Source organism: Macaca thibetana, chromosome 2, assembly GCF_024542745.1.
Source record: "Macaca thibetana thibetana isolate TM-01 chromosome 2, ASM2454274v1, whole genome shotgun sequence".
Lineage (NCBI taxonomy): Eukaryota > Metazoa > Chordata > Mammalia > Primates > Cercopithecidae > Macaca > Macaca thibetana.
This window is the reverse complement of record NC_065579.1, coordinates 112,682,046-112,701,975: the sequence shown is the minus strand read 5'-3', so window position 1 is coordinate 112,701,975 and position 19,930 is coordinate 112,682,046. Positions and strand designations below refer to the sequence as shown.

Sequence of the window (19,930 nt, the reverse complement as noted above, 5' to 3'; positions counted from 1 at the left end):
GGATGCACATACACCCCTCCCCTGAAACGCAAGTCTCACTGAAGGTAGACCCAAGATGCCACCTTGTGACTCAGATACTTAAGAACAGGGCCTAAAAATATTCATTGATAAAAGGTAGGTGTTCAAAGATGACCCAACTTCTATTTTCACCTTCAGTAATTGTTACAGTTAAAATTCAGTGAGAAGCTGCTTCTACAAAGATATAGGTAGGGTTCTGTTATCCAAATGCAAATCTATCTAGGTCTGAATTCCTAAAAGTACAATCTTTTTTTTTTTTCTGAGGTGGAGTTTTGCTCTGTCACCCAGGATGAGTACAATGGTATGATTTTGGCTCACTGCAACCATTCAAGCGATTCTCCTGCTTCAGCCTCCCAAGTAGCTGGGATTACAGGTGCCCGCCACCACACCCAGTTTGTTTTTGTATTTTTAGTACAGATGGGGTTTTACATGTTGGCCAGGCTGGTCTTGAACTCATGACCTCAAGTGATTCGCCTGCCTCAACCTCCCAAAATGCCGGGATTACAGGCGTGAGCCGCCATGCCTGATTTAAAAGTAGAGTCTTCAAATAACCTTCCCAATACTTTTTTCTTTTTTGAGACAGGGTCTCACTGTCACCCAGACTACAGTGCAGTGGTACGATCTCAGTCTCACCATAACCTCCAGCTCTCAGGTCCAAGCAATTCTCCCACCTCAGCCTCTTGAGCAGCTGGGTCTACAGGGCCAAGTCACCAAGCACAGATAGTTGTATTTTTTTTTTTTGGTAGTGATGGGGTTTTACCATGTTGGCCAGGCTGGTCTTGGACTCCTGACCTCAAGTGGTCCACCTGCCGCAGCCTCCCAAAGTGCCAGGATTATAGGCATGAGCCACCGGGCCCAGCCCACTTCTTGAATTAAAAAGCAAAAAACAAAAAAGCCAGGCAGATAATGAAAATCCTGCATACACTCAAGTCTGCATGAAGCATAAGGCCAAACCGGAAAGTGGGCATTTGAACAACCCTATACCTGCTCCCTTCCCCTAACTAAGATGGACTTCTGGGCCTATCAACCATTCTTTGGTGAAAAGCAGCAATCCATTTCCCCAGAGGCTCTTTAACTACAGCATTGGTGTTTGAGGTTACATCTTTAAACACATATTTCAGGATTTGGGAGCTTCTGGAACCATAACTTTAACCCAGCCTTCCATAACAGTCTTTTTACTTTCTATTACAGAACATGACACTGCAATAATAGCAATGAACCGCTTCAGCTTTTTCACTTCTGCAGAAGCTAAAACAACTTCTCCAATATATAAAGGGGCTGGAAAGCTAATTTCCTGGGAAAGAAATACACAACCTGGCCCTGGCATTTTAGTTCCCAGGAGAGCTGAGATAAGTCCGTTGATCAAAACTCCATGTACAATTGTATTTCCAAACTTGGTGTGTTTTGCAAAGTCTTCATTTAAATGCAAAGGATTGACATCCCCCGTTAATTCTGAGAAGGTAGCCACATCTGTCTGTGTGAAGGCCCTCCTAAGTTCAGCGCGGTCTCCAACTTTGATGTGCATATGCTGAAAGTGCTGCAGGGTCAGCACTGGCAGGTTCAGGCAGACTGTCCTCCGAAGCCCACCCCACCAAAAGCGATGGCTGGAAATTAGTGGGAACATCTTCAGCACCCACAAATTTCATCAAGAGCTTTTAGCCTGCTTCAGTCTTCAAACATGCAGGCACCAAAAAAATAAATATGAGAGTGGAGAAATGTTTCCGAAATGGAAGACTATTCATTCAATCCAATACTAGTTCCCTACTATTACCAGATAATGCAAGGAGAAATGGAGAAACCTACAAGAGAAAGAAAAAGGTTAAAGCATCGGGAGAAACTCCACTGAAGCACAGGGCAATGGGGAAATGTGCCAGTTTTATAGGATTAACAAAACTGATGCAGGAGCATTTTACAGAGCATCCTGAGAGGAAGCCTTCAATGACAAGTAGTCACAGCTCAAAAAGAGCATACCAATATATAACACACAAGGCATTAAGCGTTAAGTGAAAAATAAGCCTTAACCACAGGACTGCAAGTTTTATCCCAAAACATCTCCCACAGAATTTAAAATCTAAGTGCTCTGGCTCACATTTTTGGAAACAATCAAGTCCTTTATTTTCCCCTACTTAGATCATTTTAATCATATTACATTTATGCAAGCACAAAAATGAGTTGAGTATATTAAGAAGCAGTCGACCCACCACTCAATCTTGTTTGGAATATGTGAAGGAATAGTCTTTACCTGAATCACCCGGAAAGCACATTTTTTGCCTTTATAGGATCCTAACAGGGTCAAAGAGCTCCACAATTTGACAAGACCACTGCAGAAATATCAAGAAAATACACACTGTGTCATAGACAGAGAACACAATGAACCTCAACTAAGGTTTCTAAAATATTCACTTCTGACTTTGCAACTGTAACCATCAATGGGAAACTACAGCTGTAACCAAATCCTAAGTTTTGCCCTCTCTAGAGTACAAGTTTCTGGTGGATGAATGTTCATATTCATCCCAGTTTAAATTCCCAAAAGCTGCTCAGAGTTCACAACGAAAAAATTCTCACTCTCAGGACAGCATTTTTGCTCTATTTCTCCATTGGTCTCTCTCTGCCCTGTTATACTATAAATGTCCCACTCTCTGTCATACCTGCTACATATTCTCAAGATGGCCGACAAGGTCTTCTCTTCATAGGTTAGGATGTCCAAAGGTAAGGCAGCATCAACCTGAATGTGGAATAATGCTATTAGCAGGCTATTCTCACCATTATTCTTGAATGCTTATCAACTTTTGACAACCATTGAGTTTTCAGCTTTTCTCCTCCACAAAAGCAGTATTTTATTTAATGGTGCTGGCGCTTTAGTTGCCTACTTACTTACAGCTCCCTCTGCCTAGCATGTTCTGCCTACACCTCTGCATATGGCTGATGTCCCTCATCCTTTGAGTCTTCATTTAAATTGTTCCTTGACTGATCTTCAAGTTGAGACAAAGTCAGCTTGTTATGTTCTTTCTTGTACAGGACACCACACCTTCTCTTTTATAATTCCCTTTATTCTTGTCACTAATTGTCTAACATGTTTTCCTACTACAAGAACCAAGACATTAGTCCATGTGGCAGAGGCCATGTCTGTTTGTTCGCAGCTATATAAACCCCAGGAATGAGGTTTTCTACCTGACACACAGGTACACACAGACATATATATATATATTTCTTTAATTTTGTATTTAGAAAAATTATAGACTCACAAGAGATCACAAAGAAATGTACAGGGATTGGCCAGGCACAGTGGCTCATGCCTATAATCCCAGCACTTTGGGAGGCCAAGGGGGGGCGGATCACCTGAGGTTGGGAGTTTGACACCAGCCTGATCAACACGGAGAAACCCCATTTTTACTAAAAATACAAAATTAGCCCGGTGTGGTGGCGCATGCCTGTAATCCCAGCTACTTGGGAGGCTGAGGCAGGAGAATTGCTTGAACCTGGGAGGCGGAGGTTGCGGTGAGGCAAGATCGTGCCATTGCACTCCAGCCTGGGCAACAAGAGCAAAGCTTCGTCTCAAAAATAAATAAATTAATTAAAAAAAAATGTACAGGGAGGTTCCATGCACTCTTCATCTAGCCTCCTGCAATGTCAATATCTTGCATAACTACATTACAGTAGTAAAACTAGAAAAGTGGTATTGGTACAATCCAGAGGTTATTCAGATTTTACCAACTGTATATCTACTCATATTTATACCTGTGTGTGGCTCCATGTAATTTTCCCTATGTAAAATCCCACAGATTTTACCAATTGTATGTCTACTCATATTTATACCTGTGTATGGCTCTATGTAATTTTACCAAAAAAAAAAGACACTGTCAAACTATGTTCCAGAGTGGCTGCACTATTTTACATACTCACTATAGTGTATGAGTGATCCAGTTTCTTCGCATTCTTGCTAGCATTTAAAGTTGTTATTTTTTATTTCAGTCATTCTGCTAGGTATACAGTGGTATCTCATTGTGTCATTAATGTGCATTTCCCTAATGGCTAATGTTAAACACCTTTCCATGTGCTTCTTTGCCAACCATACATTCTCTTTAGTAAAATGTCTGTTAATGTTTTTGTTAATTTAGTAAAATGTGTTAATGTTTTTGTTACTGTTTTGTTTTGTTAAAGTATCAAAAATGAGTTTTGATACTTCTTTATTACTATTATTTTCTTGAGACAAGAATCTCGCTCTGTCACCCTGGCTGGAGTGCAGTGGTGTGATCTTGGCTCACTGCAACCTCTGCCTCCCAGGTTCAAGTGATTCTCCTGCCTTAGTCTCCCGAGTAGCTGGGGTTACAGGCACGTGCCACCACACCTGGCTAGTTTTTATAGTTTTAGCATAGACGGGGTTTTGCCATGTTGGCCAGGATGGTCTCCAACTCCTGACCTCAGGCAATCAACCCACTTCAGCCTCCCAAAGTGCTGGGATTACAGGCGTGAGCCACCACACCTGCGTGTTATTATTATTGAGACAGGGTCTTGTTCTGTTGCCCAGGCTGCATGCAGTGGTGCAATCATAGTTCACTACAGCCTCGAACTCCTGACCTCAAGAAATCTTCCTGCCTTGGTCTCCCAAAGTGTTGGGATTACGGGCATGAGCCACTGCATCAGGCCAAATGTTATTTATATATTCTAAACACTATAGTCCTTTGTTGGATACGTGGTTTACAAATATTTTCCCCTAGTATGTAATGCATCTTTTCATCCTTTCCCATCCCCACCCCCAGCCATGGTGGTGTGATCACCACTCACTGCAACCTTGAGCTCTTGGGCTCAAGCAATCCTCCCACCCTAGTCTCTTTTTTTTTTTTTTTTTTTTTTTTTGAGACGGAGTCTCACTCTGTCGCCCAGGCTGGAGTGCAGTGGCCGGATCTCAGCTCACTGCAAGCTCCGCCTCCCGGGTTCACGCCATTCTCCTGCCTCAGCCTCCCGAGTAGCTGGGACTACAGGCGCCCACAACCGCGCCCGGCTAATTTTTTGTATTTTTAGTAGAGACGGGGTTTCACCGTGGTCTCGATCTCCTGACCTTGTGATCCGCCCGCCTCGGCCTCCCAAAGTGCTGGGATTACAGGCGTGAGCCACCGCGCCCGGCCCCTAGTCTCTTGACTAGTTGGGACTATAGGTGCACACCACCACACCTGGCTCAATTTTTCAAATTTTTTTTGTAGAGACGGGGTTTCACCAGATACCCAGGCTGGTCTGGAGCTCCTGGGCTCAACTGATCCATCCACTTGGCCTCTGGAAGTGGTGGGATTATAGCTGTGAGCCACCGCGCCTGGCCTTTTCATCCTCTTGAAGAGTCTTTTGCAGAGGCTTTACATTTTGATGAGGTACTTAGCATATTTTGATTTGACAGACTATATGAATCAGAAAATAATTTCCTGAGCATCCTGTCTTCTCTCACCTTTTTTTTTTTTTTTTTTTTTTTTTTGAGACGGAGTCTCACTCTGTCGCCCAGGCTGGAGTGCAGTGGCCGGATCTCAGCTCACTGCAAGCTCCACCTCCCGGGTTTACGCCATTCTCCCGCCTCAGCCTCCCGAGTAGCTGGGACTACAGGCACCCGCCACCACACCCGGCTAGTTTTTTGTATTTTTTTTAGTAGAGACGGGGTTTCACCGTGTTAGCCAGGATGGTCTCGATCTCCTGACCTCGTGATCTGCCCGTCTCGGTCTCCCAAAGTGCTGGGATTACAGGCTTGAGCCACTGCACCCGGCCATTTTCTCAACTTCTAAAACTCTACTTCTCTACTTCTTTTCTCAAATCTGCTTAAAGTGTTGGTCTATGACAAAATAAGGAGTTGAATCAGAATGTAAACCAATAGTATCATTAATCACCGTGTTTAGTTCAGTTCATCTTTTTTTCTTTCTTTTTTTTTTTTTTTTTTTTTTTGAGACGGAGTCTCGCTGTGTCTCCCAGGCTGGGGTGCAGTGGCGTGATCTCGGCTCACTGCAAGCTCTGCCTCCCGGGTTCACGCCATTCTCCCGCCTCAGCCTCCCAAGTAGCTGAGACTACAGGCGCCCGCCACCACGCCCGGCTAGTTTTTTGTATTTTTAGTAGAGACGGGGTTTCACCATGTTAGCCAGGATAGTCTCGATCTCCTGACCTCGTGATCCACCCGCCTCGGCCTCCCAAAGTGCTGGGATTACAGGCTTGAGCCACCGCGCCCGGCCAGTTCATCTTTTTTTCATAAAGAGGTTTTTTTTTTTTTTTGAGACAGAGTATTGCTCTGTTGCCCAGGCTGGAATGCAGTGGCGTGATCTGGGCTCACTGCAACCTCCGCCTCCCAGGTTCAAGCAATTCTCCTCCATCAGCCTTCCAAATAGCTAGGACTACAGGTATGTGCCACCACGCCCAGCTAATTTTTGCATTTTTAGTAAAGACAGGGTTTCACCATGTTTTCCAGGCTAGTCTCAAACTCCTGACCTTACGTGATCCACTCGCTTCAGCCTCCCCAAGAGCTGGGATTACAGGAGTGAGCCACTGAGCCTGGCCCATAAGGAGACTTTCTCATTAAAAGTGGTAGTGCACTGGTTCTGCTGCAAATTCCTTATCTCTTCAAGATGGGCAAAGAGTTTGCAGGTTGCCAGTCTAGGCCACACTTTGAGTAGCACTGTACTACAACAAACAATTGTCTACCGTGTTCCTTGTAAAACAGAAGGCATATTAGAATAAACCAAACAAAATTCATCACCTCTGAAAGTTTACTTCTGCAATTTCAAACACAGTTTTAAAATAATCTCTAGGGGAATACAAAAATTAGCTGGGCATAGTGGCAGGTGCCTGTAGTCCCAGCTACTCGGGACGTTGAGGCAGGAGAATCGCTTGAATCCGGGCGGGCGGAGGTTGTGCCACTGCGCTCCAGCCTGGGCGACAAAGCAAGACTCCGTCTCAAAAAAATAAATAAATAAAGTAATCTCTAGGGGAACCCTCATACACTACTGGGAGGAATGTAACTGTACAACCACTATGGAGAACAGCATGGAGGTTTCCCAAAAAACTAAAAATAGGTCAGGTGCAGTGGCTCATGTTTATAATCCCAGAACTTTGGGAGGCCAAGGCAAGAGGACTGCTTGAGTCCAGGAGCCTGGGCAACATAGTGAGACTTTGTCTCTACAAGTAAAAAAATTGGCTTGGTGGTACATATACCTGTGGTTCCAGCTACTAGGGATTCTAGGGTGGGAGAATCACTTGAGCTTGGGCGGTTGAGGCTGTAGTGAGCCATGAGCATGCCACTGCACTCCACCCTGGGCATCACAACAAGACTTCATCTCAAAAACAAAAACAAAAACAAAATAGAATTCTAAAAATAGAATACCATTTAATCCAGCAAGTCTACTACTAAGCAGCAATCCAAGGGAAAGGAAATCAATTCAAAAAGACTGGGTGTAGCTGGGTGTAGTGGCTCATGTTGTAATCCCAGCACTTTGGGAGGCCAAGGCGGGAGAAAAAAAAAAAAAAGACATATGCACTCTCACATTTATTGCAGTACTATTCCCAATAGCCAAAATATAGAACTTAAGCGTCCATCAATGGATAAAAAAAAAAGTGGTATGTATTACAATGGAATATTACTCAGCCATAAAAAAAAAAAAAATGAAATTCTGTCATTTGTAGCACCATGAATAGAACTGGAGGCCATTTTGTTAAGTGAAGTAAGCCAGGCACAGAAAGACAACTGTTGCATGTTCTCATACGTGAGAGCTAAAAAGGCAGATCTTGCCAGGTGCAGTGGCTCACGCCTGTAATCCCAGCACTTTGGGAGCCTGAGGCGGGTGGATCACCTGAGGTCAGGAGTTCGAGACCCGCCTGGCCAACACGGCGAAACCCTGTCTCTGGAAAAAATATAAAAATTAGCTGGGCATGGTAGCATATGCCTGTAATCTCAGCTACTGCGGGGAGGCTAAGGCAGGAAAATCCCTTGAACCTGGGAGGCAGAGGCTGCAGTGAGCCGAGAATGTGCCACTGCACTCCAGCCTGGGCAACAGAGCAAGACTCCATCTCAAAAAAAAAAAAAAAAAAAAAAAGGTAGATCTCATGAGGATAGAAAGTAGATTGGTGATTACCAGAGGCTGGGAAAGGTAGCAGGGTAGAGACGATGAAGGAGGAAAAAAAGGAATACAAATGTGTTTATTACAATACATGAATAAAACATTTAAAAATACAGAGTTGTATAATTAAAAAAAATTTATTTTTAATGTTTGAAAAGCATTCTTTCCGTATTTCTTTCTTTTTTTTGAGACAAAGAGTCTCGCTCTGTCGCCAGGCTGGAGTGCAGTGGGGCGATCTCAGCTAACTGCAACCTCTGCCTCCCAGGTTCAAACGATTCTCCTGACTCAGCCTCCCAAGTAGCTGGGATTACAGGCATGTGCCACCACACCCGGCTTATTTTTGTATTTTTAGTAGAGATGGGGTTTCACCATGTTGGCCAGGATGGTCTCGAACTCTTGACCTCGTGATCAAACTGCTGGGATTATAGGCCTCCAAACTGCTGGGATTACAGGCGTGAGCCACTGCGCCCAGCCTCCTCCTGTATTTCTTACAAAGATCTTTGGAATGTTCACTCTACCAAGTGATTCCATACCTCCCCAAACAGGTCCTTCACGGCCGAAATAAGCAGCTGTTTGAACTGTGCAGCATTCAGTCCAACTCCACAATCTTGAAATTCTCTAAAAAAACATGAAAAAAAAGACATCATATTAAATTTCATTCTGTTCAGATTGATGTTAGAAAAGTAATCTAAAATAGAACTTAGGAAACTAAACTTACAGGCAGACTTTCATGTAGTGGTACTCAGAAGGGTTTTTGTAAACTACTCTTTCATATGTGGCAGCAGGGGCAGGCATCTTCTCCAGTGCTGATCACACCTACAGTAAGTCAAGAGGGCTAGAAATGACCAATGCACATGCTATTTTTCACAGTTTTCATGAGAATTTGGCCTATTTGGGTTATTTTTGTTTGTTTGAAGGCAGGGTCTCACCTGTCATCTAGGCTGAAGTGCAGTGGTGCAATCACAGTTCATTGTAGCTTCCACCTCAGGCTCTCCAGGCTCAGGTGATCCTCCTGCCTCAGCCTCCTGAGTAGCTGGGACTCTAGGCACATGCCACCACATCCAGCAAATTTTTGTATTTTTGTAGAGACAGGGTTTCACCATGTTGCCCAGGCTAGTTTCAAACTCCTGGGCTCAAGCAATTTGCCCACCTCAGCCTCCCAAAGTGCTGGCATTACAAATGTGACCATCAGGTCCGGCCTTCCTGTTGTTTTTGTTTTTTGTTTTGGAGGAGTCTCGCTTGGTCACCCAGGCAGGAGTGCAGTGGTGCAATCTTGGCTCACTGCAAACTCTGCCTCCCGGGTTCAAGCAATTCTCCTGCCTTAGCCTCCCTAGTAGCTGCGATTACAGGCATGTGCCACCATGCCTGGCTAACTTTTTTGTATTTTTAGTAGAGATGAGGTTTCACCATACTGGTCAGGCTGGTCTTGAACTCCTAACCTTGTGATACACCCGCCTTGGCCTCCCAAAGTGCCGGGATTACAGGCGTGAGCCACCATGCCCAGCCACCTGTTTGGTTTTTAAAAGACTTCTGGGCACAGTAACTCATCTAATTCTGGTCAAACTAAGGTTACCAATATGAAGACAAAAGAAGTTTCTATATTCTGTATATGCCAAATTACTATACTCTTACTTAAAACATAATTTTGGCTAACAATTTTCCTTATGAGCACCCAGCTCTGTGCTAAACATTTGACATGCCTTAGCTTGTCTTCAAAATGCTCCTGAGGTAAGCGATATTATTATTCTCATTTTTGAGAAGATGACACAGAGGTTTAGTATACGTAGGTAACATCTGCCCAAGGGTACCCAGAGATTCCAACCACTCCGAGCTCGCTCAAGACCAGTTATGATGCCTCTTTATCCAAAGAAAAAGGCATAAAGGAGTAAAATCTTAAGATTTGAAGAGTAAACATGAAGATCCTCTTGTTTACTCTCAGTCAACACAGAACACAAAGAGAAGAATGAGGGGTGGTCGTTCTGCCATCTTCTCCCATCCTGGGTCTGCCTGCTCTCAATCTGAAAGCCAGGTCTGTGCAAGACTGTCTGTGAATGACTGAGCTTAAACAGCACAGGGGTTGAGAAGAGGGATTCCTGGAATGGGCACTCGATGCAGCTTCTAAAAGGTCTGAACTTTCAACAACGTAGAACATGCTCATCTCTCTGCAGACAGTTCCTTTCCTTGGCTCCCTACCAACCTTGCTCTCCCCTGGACAGGTCCTATTCATCCTTCAACTTTCAGTTTAAATGTCACCTCTTCATGGAGGTCTTCTCTGACACCCTGCTCTAAATTAAGTCCCCAAGTTATGCAATCTCTTAACATTGTCTATTTGTTTAATATATGGATCCCCCACTGCAGGGACCAGGAAACTGAGGCCCAATCAAGGAAAGAGACTTATCCAAGGTCACAGAGCTACAGACCAGCATTTCCAAAACCACTCTGAGTTAGACCCAATTTCAACCACTCCCAGATGGTGACCTCTGGAGAAAAGAAGTCAGGGTCAAGGAGCTACATCTACCAATCCATTCAACAAACATTAATACTTTGGGACCTGGTGTGGTACTCATGCCTGTAATCTCAACAGTTTGGGAGGCCAGGAGTTTGAGACCAGCCTGGGAAACATAGTGAGACCCTGTCTCTTAAAAATAAACAAACAAACAAAAAAATTTAAATTAGCCAGGCATGGTAGTGTGTGCCTGTAGTTCCAGCTACTCCAGGGGCTGAGGTGGGAGGATAGTTTGAGTTTGGGAGGTTAAGGATACAGTGCACTGTGATTGTACCACTGCACTCCAGCCTGGGTGACAGAGCATCACCCTGTCTCCAAAACAAACAAAAAATACTGTAATACTATGACACAAAGTAGGTATTCAAATGAGGGAAAAGTGATAGTGGTAAGCCTATATATTCAAAAGAATCCTTGGTTTCAGGACAGCGGCAAACCTGATGCTTCTTTCCCAGTCACCAGAGTCTCCCCTAACTACAAGGGCAGGGCAAACAAGAAACCTCATCTGTTTCTTTCATTGCTTGGCGCATAAATGTTTTTTAGTGTTACTGCCTTGATGGAGCTGGCTGCCTAAAGTAGGGGAGTGAAATTACGCCCAGGGCTTAGATGCCAGTAAAACGAAGACTTACACAACGTCCACGAGATGGACAGTGGTGACGGCTGCACAGCGTTGTGAATGTATTCAATGCCACTTACGATAAATTTTATGTCACGTATTTTCTGCAATTAAAAAAAAAAACTTACAAATGACAGCACTGCCCTCTGCAGGCTGTTCTGAGATTAAAGGAGAGGATGACTGGGAAATTATTTTGTATATAGACTGGTATTAAATATATTCACCAGGCTCTCCACAGATGTGGGCTCACGAAGTCACTGTCACTATCATCTTTAAAGTCTTGTTGTTTTGAGATAGTGTCTCACTCTGTCGCCCAGGCTGGAATGCTTCGGGCCGAAGCAATTCTTGTGCCTCAGCCTTCCGAGTAGCTGGGATTACAGGCGTACGTCATCACGCCCGGCTAACTTTTGCATTTTTAGTACAAATGGGGTTTTGCCATATTGGCCCAGGCTGGTCTCCAACTCCTGGCGTCAAGTGATCCGCCGACCTCGGCCCCCTCAAAGTACTGGGATTACAGGCATGAGCCACTGCGCCGGGGCTAAAGTCAGCCTTTTTTAGTGGCTGCACAGGGATGCTCCTAATCTGACCTATTAGTAATAAATCTTTGATTCCCCCTACTCCCCCGCTTCTCCAACTCTACGGTGGCCCGTGAGTCCATTAACATCTACTCAAACTACATCATTCCTCTGCTCAAAACCTTGCTATGGTTCCCGTTTTATCCAGAGTAAGGCCAAAGTCCTTAGAACAGCCTGCAAGGCTCTGCCTGGAGGTTCCGCAGGGCTGCCCCCCGCCAACACCTCTGACCTCTTGTCCTGCCATTCTCCCTCCGCTCAATCCCCGCCACCATACAGGCCTAGCCTAGTTCTTTCGCACGCGCCAGTCTCGCTCCCACCCCTGGGCCTCGGCTCTAGCTTTTCCCCATGCTGGGAAACCTCTTCCTCCAGGCAGCCACCGGGCTCACACCCTTGCATCCTTCTTGGCTTAACTCAAATCTCAATCGGTTTGGCCCAGTGCCCTTCTCGGCTAACACCGCACCCCACCCCCATGCCCCGTCCCTGCTTTCTTTTTCGTAGCATTTGCCTTTTTCTATGACTATTATGTAACTCGTTTATCTTTATCTGTACTCGCCCCACATCCCAACAGAAAGTCCACTCCAAGAATCTTGCTATCTTGTTCACTGCTGTTTCCCAAGGCCCTAAAACACTGTGTCGTGTACAGTGGACATGCAACGTCCAGTTTTTGGACTAAATCAATCACTTTTAAAAGCTCAACTTCCCTACTGTTGAGAACTTGGGTGGCTTTCAGTATTTTTCAACAACCACCATTTAGCGCTCACCTCGCGCCGGGCGCACGGAGCGCGCTCATGACACGGTTCCGAAGTCTCGCCTGCGCCTCTGCGGCCGAGACCCTGCGCGGCGCCGTACGGAGGCACGCAGCGCCCCGGGCCGGAACGGACTAGCGGCCCAAACCGCGCCGCCCGCCCCGCGCATGCGCCCGGGGCGCGGCCAACTAAGACGGCTCCCGAACCACCACCGCTCTTTGGAGAGCTTCCACCTACCCACTCTCCGTCGGACTAGCCTGACGCCTGCCCAGACTGCTATTCGCTGCAAGAACCCGCCAAGGCTTGGAGCTCCCCGGCAGCAGCCAGACCTGCGGCCGAGAAACTCCTGGTGTCTTTACGTTTGGCTTCTCCTCGTCCCGCCCCACGAAGCGTGACGCCCAGGCGGATATGACGTCACCGCGCAGCGTCTTCTTAAGGACCCAGGCGCGAATCCTGATCCGGAGCTGAGAGTGGCCGAGCTCAGCGCCCTCTGGTGTCCACTCCGGAAAAGCCGTATGTGCAATTTGCTAAGGGTGCGATTTATAAGGCGTATTTATTCCGCCTTGGACGGTGCTTCATAGTTATCCATTTCTTAATGCATTCATTCATTCAACAATTTTTTTTTTTGTTTTTTTGTTTTTTTTTGAGACAGTTTCACTCTGTCGCCCAGGCTGGAGTGCATTGGCGCAATCTGGCTCACTGCAACCTCCACCTCTAGGACTCAAGCGATTCTTCCACCTCAGCCTCCTGAGTAGCTGGGACTACAGGTATGCTCCACCATGCCTGGCTAATTTTTGTATTTTTAGTAGAGACGGGGTTTCACCATGTTGGCCAGGCTGGTCTCAAACTCCTGGCCTCAAGTGATCTGCCCACTTTGGCCTCCCAAAGTGCTGGATTACAGACGTGAGGAACTGCGCCCGAGTCATTCTACAGAATTTTTTTTATTATATTATAATTTATTTATTTATTGAGATGGAGTCTTGCTCTGTCGCCAGGCTGGAGTGCAGTGGCGCGATCTCGGCTCACTGCAACCTCCGCCTCCCTTCAAGTGATTCTTCTGCCTCAGCCTCCCAAGTAGCTGGGACTACAGGCATACACCACCATGCCCAGCTAATTTTTGTATTTTTAGTAGAGACGAGGTTTCACCATGTTAGCCAGGATGGTCTTGATCTCTTGGACCTCGTGATCCGCCCACCTCGGCCTCCCAAAGTGTTGGGATTACAGGCGTGAGCCACCAAGCCTGGCCTAATTTTTGTATTTTTAGTAGAGACGGGGTTTCGCCATGTTGGCCAAGCAGGTCTCAAACTCCTGACCTCAGGCAGTCCACCCACCTTGCCTTGCAAAAGTGCTGGGATTACAGACGTGAGCCACCATGCCCAGCCTACAAATTTATATCTAGCATCTCCTCTCCTCAATATCTCCTATGTCAAGCACTCCCCAAAGATAGTACCCACTCTCAGTGTCCCTTGTGACTCCCAGCACATGGTATGTGTTCTACCTAGGCCGTCCTGAAAAGACCCACAAAGTAAAGACTTTGTGCTAGGCACTATGCAAAATATTTTACATATGTTGTCTCATGGAACCCTCACACAATCCTGAGATGGCTATTACTATGATCATTACATTTCAGAGGTAGAAACTGAGGCGCAGGCCTGGCAGTGGCTCATGCCTGTAATTCCGGCACTTTGGGAGGCCGAGGTGGGCAGATCACTTGAGGCCAGGAGTTCAAGACCAGCCTGGCCAACATGGTGAGACCCCCATCTCTACTAAAAATACAAAAATTAGCCGGGCACGGTGGTGCACACCTGTAATCCCAGTTACTCAGAAGGCTGAAGCAGGAAAATGGCTTGAACCTGGGAGGCAGAGGTTGCGGTAAGCCGAGATCACACCACTGCACTCCAGCCTGGCAACAGAAAAAGAAACTGAGGCACAGAGAGGCTAAGTTATTTGCTCAAGATCACAGTTAGCAGTGGCATGGGCTGTCTGATTCTAGCCAGTGCTCTACACACTGCACTGTATTACCACCAATTGAGGGGCTGCAGTGGGAAGGAAAGCTTTAGTGTAAGCCCCAAAAGGATGGAGCCTTGTCTGTGTTGCTCACCACTGCATCCCAGTTCCTGGTACCCAATGGTGACCTAACATCTATTTACTGAAGGCATTTGTTCATAAATGGATAGGCTGGTTTTGCTTGGGTTGGGGGGCAAAGGGTTGCCTTGCACAGGACAGTTGAGTCAGCGGGGATCGCCTTCCTCAATTCTTTTCTCAAAATCCCACTGTGTTGTTTCCAGCAGCTTCAGTCCTTGACCTTGGCCATGCTCTCCAGTTCTGTGGTTCCTACTTTCTTCTTCCTTCAGAGGAGACAGGGCTTGTTCCAGATGTGGGAAGAGGTGGAGAAAGCAAACACAGACCCCACAGAACCTGGCATTTTCTTTCTCAAAGCAGCTTGATTTCAGAAGCCGCCAGAACTTGCTTCAAATTCATCCTCTGCCACTTACCTACCTCCCTCATCTGTCACATGGAGAGATTATTAGCAGCTACCTCACAGAGTTGAGGGAAAAAGAGTTGATGGTATAAAGTGTCTGGCACCCCAGGAAACCCTCAGTAATATGAGAGGGTTCCTGTAAGCCAGCTGCCTGGCAAACGTATCCTGCCAGGCAGCCCAGGAAAACCAGAGCAGTTCCTGCATTTTGAACTTCAAGGAACAATAGATAATTATCACCCGGCTGCAACAAATGCTGAAAATGCAGTGTCTTCCCAGTTGCCTGAATTCTCTCATGCTGTCTTATTAATTCAGAGTGGAGGATAAAAGAGACACCTTTGAATGATAAAGACAAAAACCTTTTGTTTTTTTGTGTGGTGACTCAGGCCTGTAATCCAGCACTTTAGGAGGCCGAGGCAAGCGGAACACCTGAGGTCAGGAGTTCAAGACCAGCCTGGCCAACGTGGCAAAACCCTGTCTCTATTAAAAATACAAAAATTAGCTGGGTGTGGTGGTATGCACCCTACTCAGGAGGCTGAGGCAGAAGAATTGCTTGAGCCCAGGAGGCAGAGGCTGCAGTGAGCTGAGATCATGCCACTGCAATCCAGCTGAGATGACAGAGTGAGACTCTGTCTCAAAACAAAACAAAAAAACAAAACCAAAAAAAACCTTTGTTTTTCAACTAAATTTTATATAAAAAAAATTTTTTTGGACAGTGTGTCACTGTCACCCAGACTGTAGTACAATAATGTGATAATGGGTCACTGCAGCCTCAACCTCCCAGGCTCAGCCAATCTTCCCACCCCAGCCTCCCAAGTAACTGAGACTACAAGTACATGCCACCATGCCCAGCTAATTTTTAATGTTTCTATAGAAACAGGGTGTCACCATGTCCTCAGGCTGGTCTTGATCTCCTAGACTCAAGCGATCCTTCTGTGTTGGCCTCCCCAAAATGCTGGGATTACAGGTGTGAGCCGCCTCGCCGTGACTAAATTTTATTTTTTGAATAGGTACTGTAGGCTTACAGCATACATTTCAAATGACATAAAGGGATAAATATTAAAAAGTGACTTCCACCTCTTCCCCTGTCAGCCTCTCCCCTCTCCAGGAGCAACCACTAGTGTCAGTTTCTTTTTTTTTTTTTTTTGAGACGGAGTCTCGCTCTGTCACCCAGACTGGAGTGCAGTGGCGCGATCTCGGCTCACTGCAAGCTCCGCCTCCCGGGTTCACGCCATTCTCCTGCCTCAGCCTCCGGAGTAGCTGGGACTACAGGTGCCTGCCACCACGCCCGGCTAATTTCTTTTTGTATTTTTAGTAGAGACGGGGTTTCACCGTGTTAGCCAGGATGGTCTCGATCTCCTGACCTCGTGATCCGCCCGCCTCGGCCTCCCAAAGTGCTGGGATTACAGGCTTGAGTCACCGCGCCCGGCCTAGTATGAGTTTCTTAAGTGTCCCCTGAAAAATATGATAGGCTTTTCCCTCTTGACAACATGTCTAAAATTGCTCCAGATCAAAACACACAAGGCTGCCTCAGTCTTTTTTTCTTTTTTTTTGGAGATAGGGTTTCACTCTGTGAAACTGACCTTCTCAGTCTTAAAATTTGAGAAAGTTACATTTGTCTTATCTGAGTTCCTTTCTCAGTAAACCAACCATGAGTCATCCCAGATAGTATCAAGGAGCTGAAACTCACCAGATCACTGCATTTGGATGAGTCCAGACCCTTCATCCTTCACGATTGCCTGTCTCCCACGACCTGCTTTCTGTTGACTAACTCCCCTTCCTTATCCTTCCCTGATTCCTGTTTTCCTGCATGTAGTTATATTTCCGCTGTATAATCTCCTAATTTTAGTCAGTCAGGGAGATGGATTTGAGACTGATCTCCCATGTCCACAGCAGCAGCACCCAAGGAAAGCCTTCTTCCCTGGCAATATTCATTGTTTCAGTGATTAGCTTTCTCTTTGGTGAGCGGCAGGACCTAGACGCAACTGCTGGTGTTTTGGTAACAGATTCTGCTGAGTCTAGCCTCAGCTGGATCCCATGGGGAGTCCTGGAGCATAAATGATACTAAGGAAGCTTCCAGGCTTTGAGGCAAGGGGGCCAAGCCTTCACATTCCTCCTGTCATTGGCCGCCACCTATAGGGTTGCCAGATTTAGCAAATAAAAATAGAGGATAGGCCAGGCACAGTGGCTCATGTCTGTAATCACAGTGCTTTTGGAGGCTGAGGCAGGAGGATTGCTTGAGCCCAGGAGTTCTTACCCGTTTGTGTGTGTGCAAATGCACAGAAATCCCAGTGGACTGACTGATAGGGGAAGGGTGGGGCTGTGCAGAGGGTGTAGGAGACTCATTTTTTAAGCAATCTTTTTGTTTGATTTTTTTTTTTTTGAGACAGAATTTCGTTCTTGTTGCCCAGGCTGGAGTGCAATGGTGCGATCTCGGCTCACTGCAACCTCCGCCTCCCAGGTTCAAGCGATTCTCCTGCTTCAGCCTCCCAAGTAACTGGGATTACAGGCATGCACCACTGCACCCGGCTAATTTGTTTGTTTTGTTTTGTTCTGAGTCAGAATTTCGCTCTTCTTGCCCAGACTGGAGTGCAATGGCCCGATCTCTGCTCACTTCTACCTCCACCTCCTGGGTTCAAGTAATTCTCCCGCCTCAGCCTCCAGAGTAGCTGGGATTACATGCATGTGCCACCATGCGTAGCTGATTTTGTATTTTTAGTAGAGACAGGGTTTCTCCATGTTGGTCAGGCTGGTCTTGAACTCCCAACCTCAGATGATCTGTCTGCCTCGGCCTCCCAAAATTTTGGGATTACAGGCGTGAGCCACTGCGCCTGGCCTAATTTTGCATTTTCGGTAGAGACAGGGTTTCACCATGTTGGCCAGGCTGGTCTCGAACTCCTGACCTCAGGTGATCCACCTGCCTCAGCCTCCAAAGTGCTGGGATTAGGTGTGAGCCACTGCACCCGACTGTTTGATTTCTTTTAAAGTGACAGCATCATTTTGGTAACACTAATTATTAAATAAAAAATCAGGACCTGCTACTTACATAGTTAGGCACAAGAGGGAGCTGTGGGCCACATCTCTCTGTTTTTTCTTTCTTTTTTTTTTTTCCTCTGCAAAAACAAGCAAAAATACAGAATGCCCAGTTAAATTCGAGTTTCAGATAAATAATGAGTGGGACATCTTTATACTAAAAATGTATTTGTTGTTTATCTGAAATTAACATTTAACTGGGCAAACCGTATTTTATCTGGCAACACTTGGACGTGAGAGGAGAACAGGTATAGCCTTGCAGGCATCTCCAGTCATCTGAGGGTAGCTCAACACGGCAGCCAACCCAGCAGGTTGGGGTGGATGCGGGAGTCAGTAAAGGAGACCTGGGAAGGACATAAGTACACCCCTTTCGGGCAGGAACACTGGGGGCAGTGCACCAGACAATGGTAAAAGAAGACTAGAAGCCCTTTCCTAGACCATCAAAACCACCCCCATCACCCAGGGAACAGCGAGACAGCCTGGCCCTGCCCCAGCACCCACCCCTCTGCCAGCAGCTACTGGAGGACATCTTTTCTCCTTCAGTCATTCCCCTGCTTGTCTGCGGGTTATAGCTGGAGCCATGCTTTTTGACTTGGTCTCACCCAGCATTTCTGAACTATATTTAAATGATGGAGGAAACTTTCCTTGGAAGTGATCTTAGAAACCTCTCTCCTAAAAAATGGCTCCAGGGCCCCAGGAAGGGAGATTTTGGGAGAGGGGATAACCACTCATGTAATGAAGCAGCCTGTTTCTGGAGGGGCCTTAAATCCTTTCTTCAAATTCAGAGCTCCTCTCCCGGGGGTTCAAAGAGGTCCTTACAAAGAGATTTGCACCCGGCTTTCTCTGGAGCACTCTGCATCCCTGTTATAGGAACCTGGGGCTCTGTGGGTTTGGACCTAGAAGAGCTCCAGGGAAAATAGCAGGAGGAGGAGTGGGTAACAGTAATGTCTAGCATCACCCCATTTGTGTTATTTAAAAAAAAATAATCCACAAAACCAACCAGTTTTACACTGCTTACCTGTATGTATGTGTGCAAATGCACAGGAACCCCAATGGACTGACTGATGGGGGAAGGGTGGGGCTATGTAGAGGGTGTAGGAGACTCTCCTTTTTTAAGCAATCTTTTTGTTTGATTTCTTTTAAAGCAACAGAGCATCATTTTGGTAACACTAATAATTATTAAATAAAAATCAGGACCTGTTACTTACATAGTTAGGCACAAGAGGGAGCTGTGGACCTATCTGTATGCTGCTTCTTCCACGTTGGAAGAAAAAAATGCTTCCTCAGCCCACCCCTAAGGCAGGAGAGCCGGACCTGGAAAGCAGGCTCCCATCCCTTATCTGCAATCCTAAAAAAAAAAAAAGAGAATCTGGAAACCAAATATCTTCACCCAGTGCCAATGCTTAATCTGAACTAAGGTGAGGCTTACAGCTTTTGTCCCACTTACTGTGGCTAGACATACATTGCATTGCAGAAATACGAATGCATTTATTTGATCATGTGTGATGGCCCCAGACCCTGCAGAGGGCATCACATGATACATGGAATACACACTGTGATACCTTTCCAGGTTGGAACGCTTCTGAATTCGAATCACGTCTGGCCTGAGAGCTTTGGGGAGGGGCTGTCTTGGCAGCCACCTTTCCAGTTGTCCTTCAGGAAGTCACCTGCCCCCAACCCAGCCAGCTTTGGCCTTTGGTCATTGGAATTGTTACCCTCTTACTGCCCCTACAAACCCTTCCTTCTTCCACCCCCTGCTGCAGCTCCTGGTGTGGCCTCAGATGCCTGTTCATTGCCTTGAGGATTTAAAGACCAGAGATCCAGAAACCAACGAAGGGAAGGTTCCTCCAAGAGCCAAGAGAGAGGGACTGTCCTGTTG

The 19,930-nt window shown here is 46.2% G+C and overlaps 2 protein-coding genes across 9 annotated transcripts; both read right to left on the bottom strand.

Annotated features, from left to right (window-relative positions):
• Positions 1-1,101: 1,101 nt before the first annotated feature.
• On the bottom strand, positions 1,102-1,642 carry HTD2 (hydroxyacyl-thioester dehydratase type 2). The gene has a single exon (XM_050781185.1). The coding sequence runs from the start codon at positions 1,640-1,642 to the stop codon at positions 1,136-1,138; it is 507 nt and encodes a 168-aa protein (XP_050637142.1). The 3' UTR covers positions 1,102-1,135.
• On the bottom strand, positions 1,178-13,305 carry RPP14 (ribonuclease P/MRP subunit p14). 8 transcript variants are annotated; one of them, XM_050781190.1, is made up of 7 exons: positions 12,777-13,301; positions 9,029-9,140; positions 8,818-8,915; positions 8,633-8,717; positions 2,667-2,743; positions 2,261-2,339; positions 1,178-1,817 (listed from the first exon to the last, which is right to left on the bottom strand). In XM_050781190.1, the coding sequence occupies exons 3-7, from the start codon at positions 8,892-8,894 to the stop codon at positions 1,761-1,763; spliced, it is 375 nt and encodes a 124-aa protein (XP_050637147.1). In that variant the 5' UTR covers positions 8,895-8,915; positions 9,029-9,140; positions 12,777-13,301; the 3' UTR covers positions 1,178-1,760. The 8 variants fall into 8 exon arrangements, with proteins under 8 accessions (XP_050637147.1, XP_050637146.1, XP_050637148.1 ...); XM_050781189.1 differs by lacking the exon at positions 12,777-13,301 and adding an exon at positions 12,555-12,672; XM_050781191.1 differs by lacking the exon at positions 12,777-13,301 and adding an exon at positions 11,232-12,545.
• Positions 13,306-19,930: the final 6,625 nt, after the last annotated feature.

Excerpts from the sequence above, each read along its gene's own strand:
- HTD2 (XM_050781185.1), bottom strand. The coding sequence starts at position 1,642 with ATGTTCCCACTAATTTCCAGCCATCGCTTTTGGTGGGGTGGGCTTCGG.
- RPP14 (XM_050781188.1), bottom strand. The coding sequence starts at position 8,894 with ATGCCTGCCCCTGCTGCCACATATGAAAGAGTAGTTTACAAAAACCCT. Across the intron at positions 8,718-8,817 it reads CACTACATGAAAGTCTGCCT|AGAATTTCAAGATTGTGGAG; the intron begins GTAAGTTTAGTT and ends ATGTTTTTTTAG. Across the intron at positions 2,744-8,632 it reads TGAAGGACCTGTTTGGGGAG|GTTGATGCTGCCTTACCTTT; the intron begins GTATGGAATCAC and ends TTCCACATTCAG.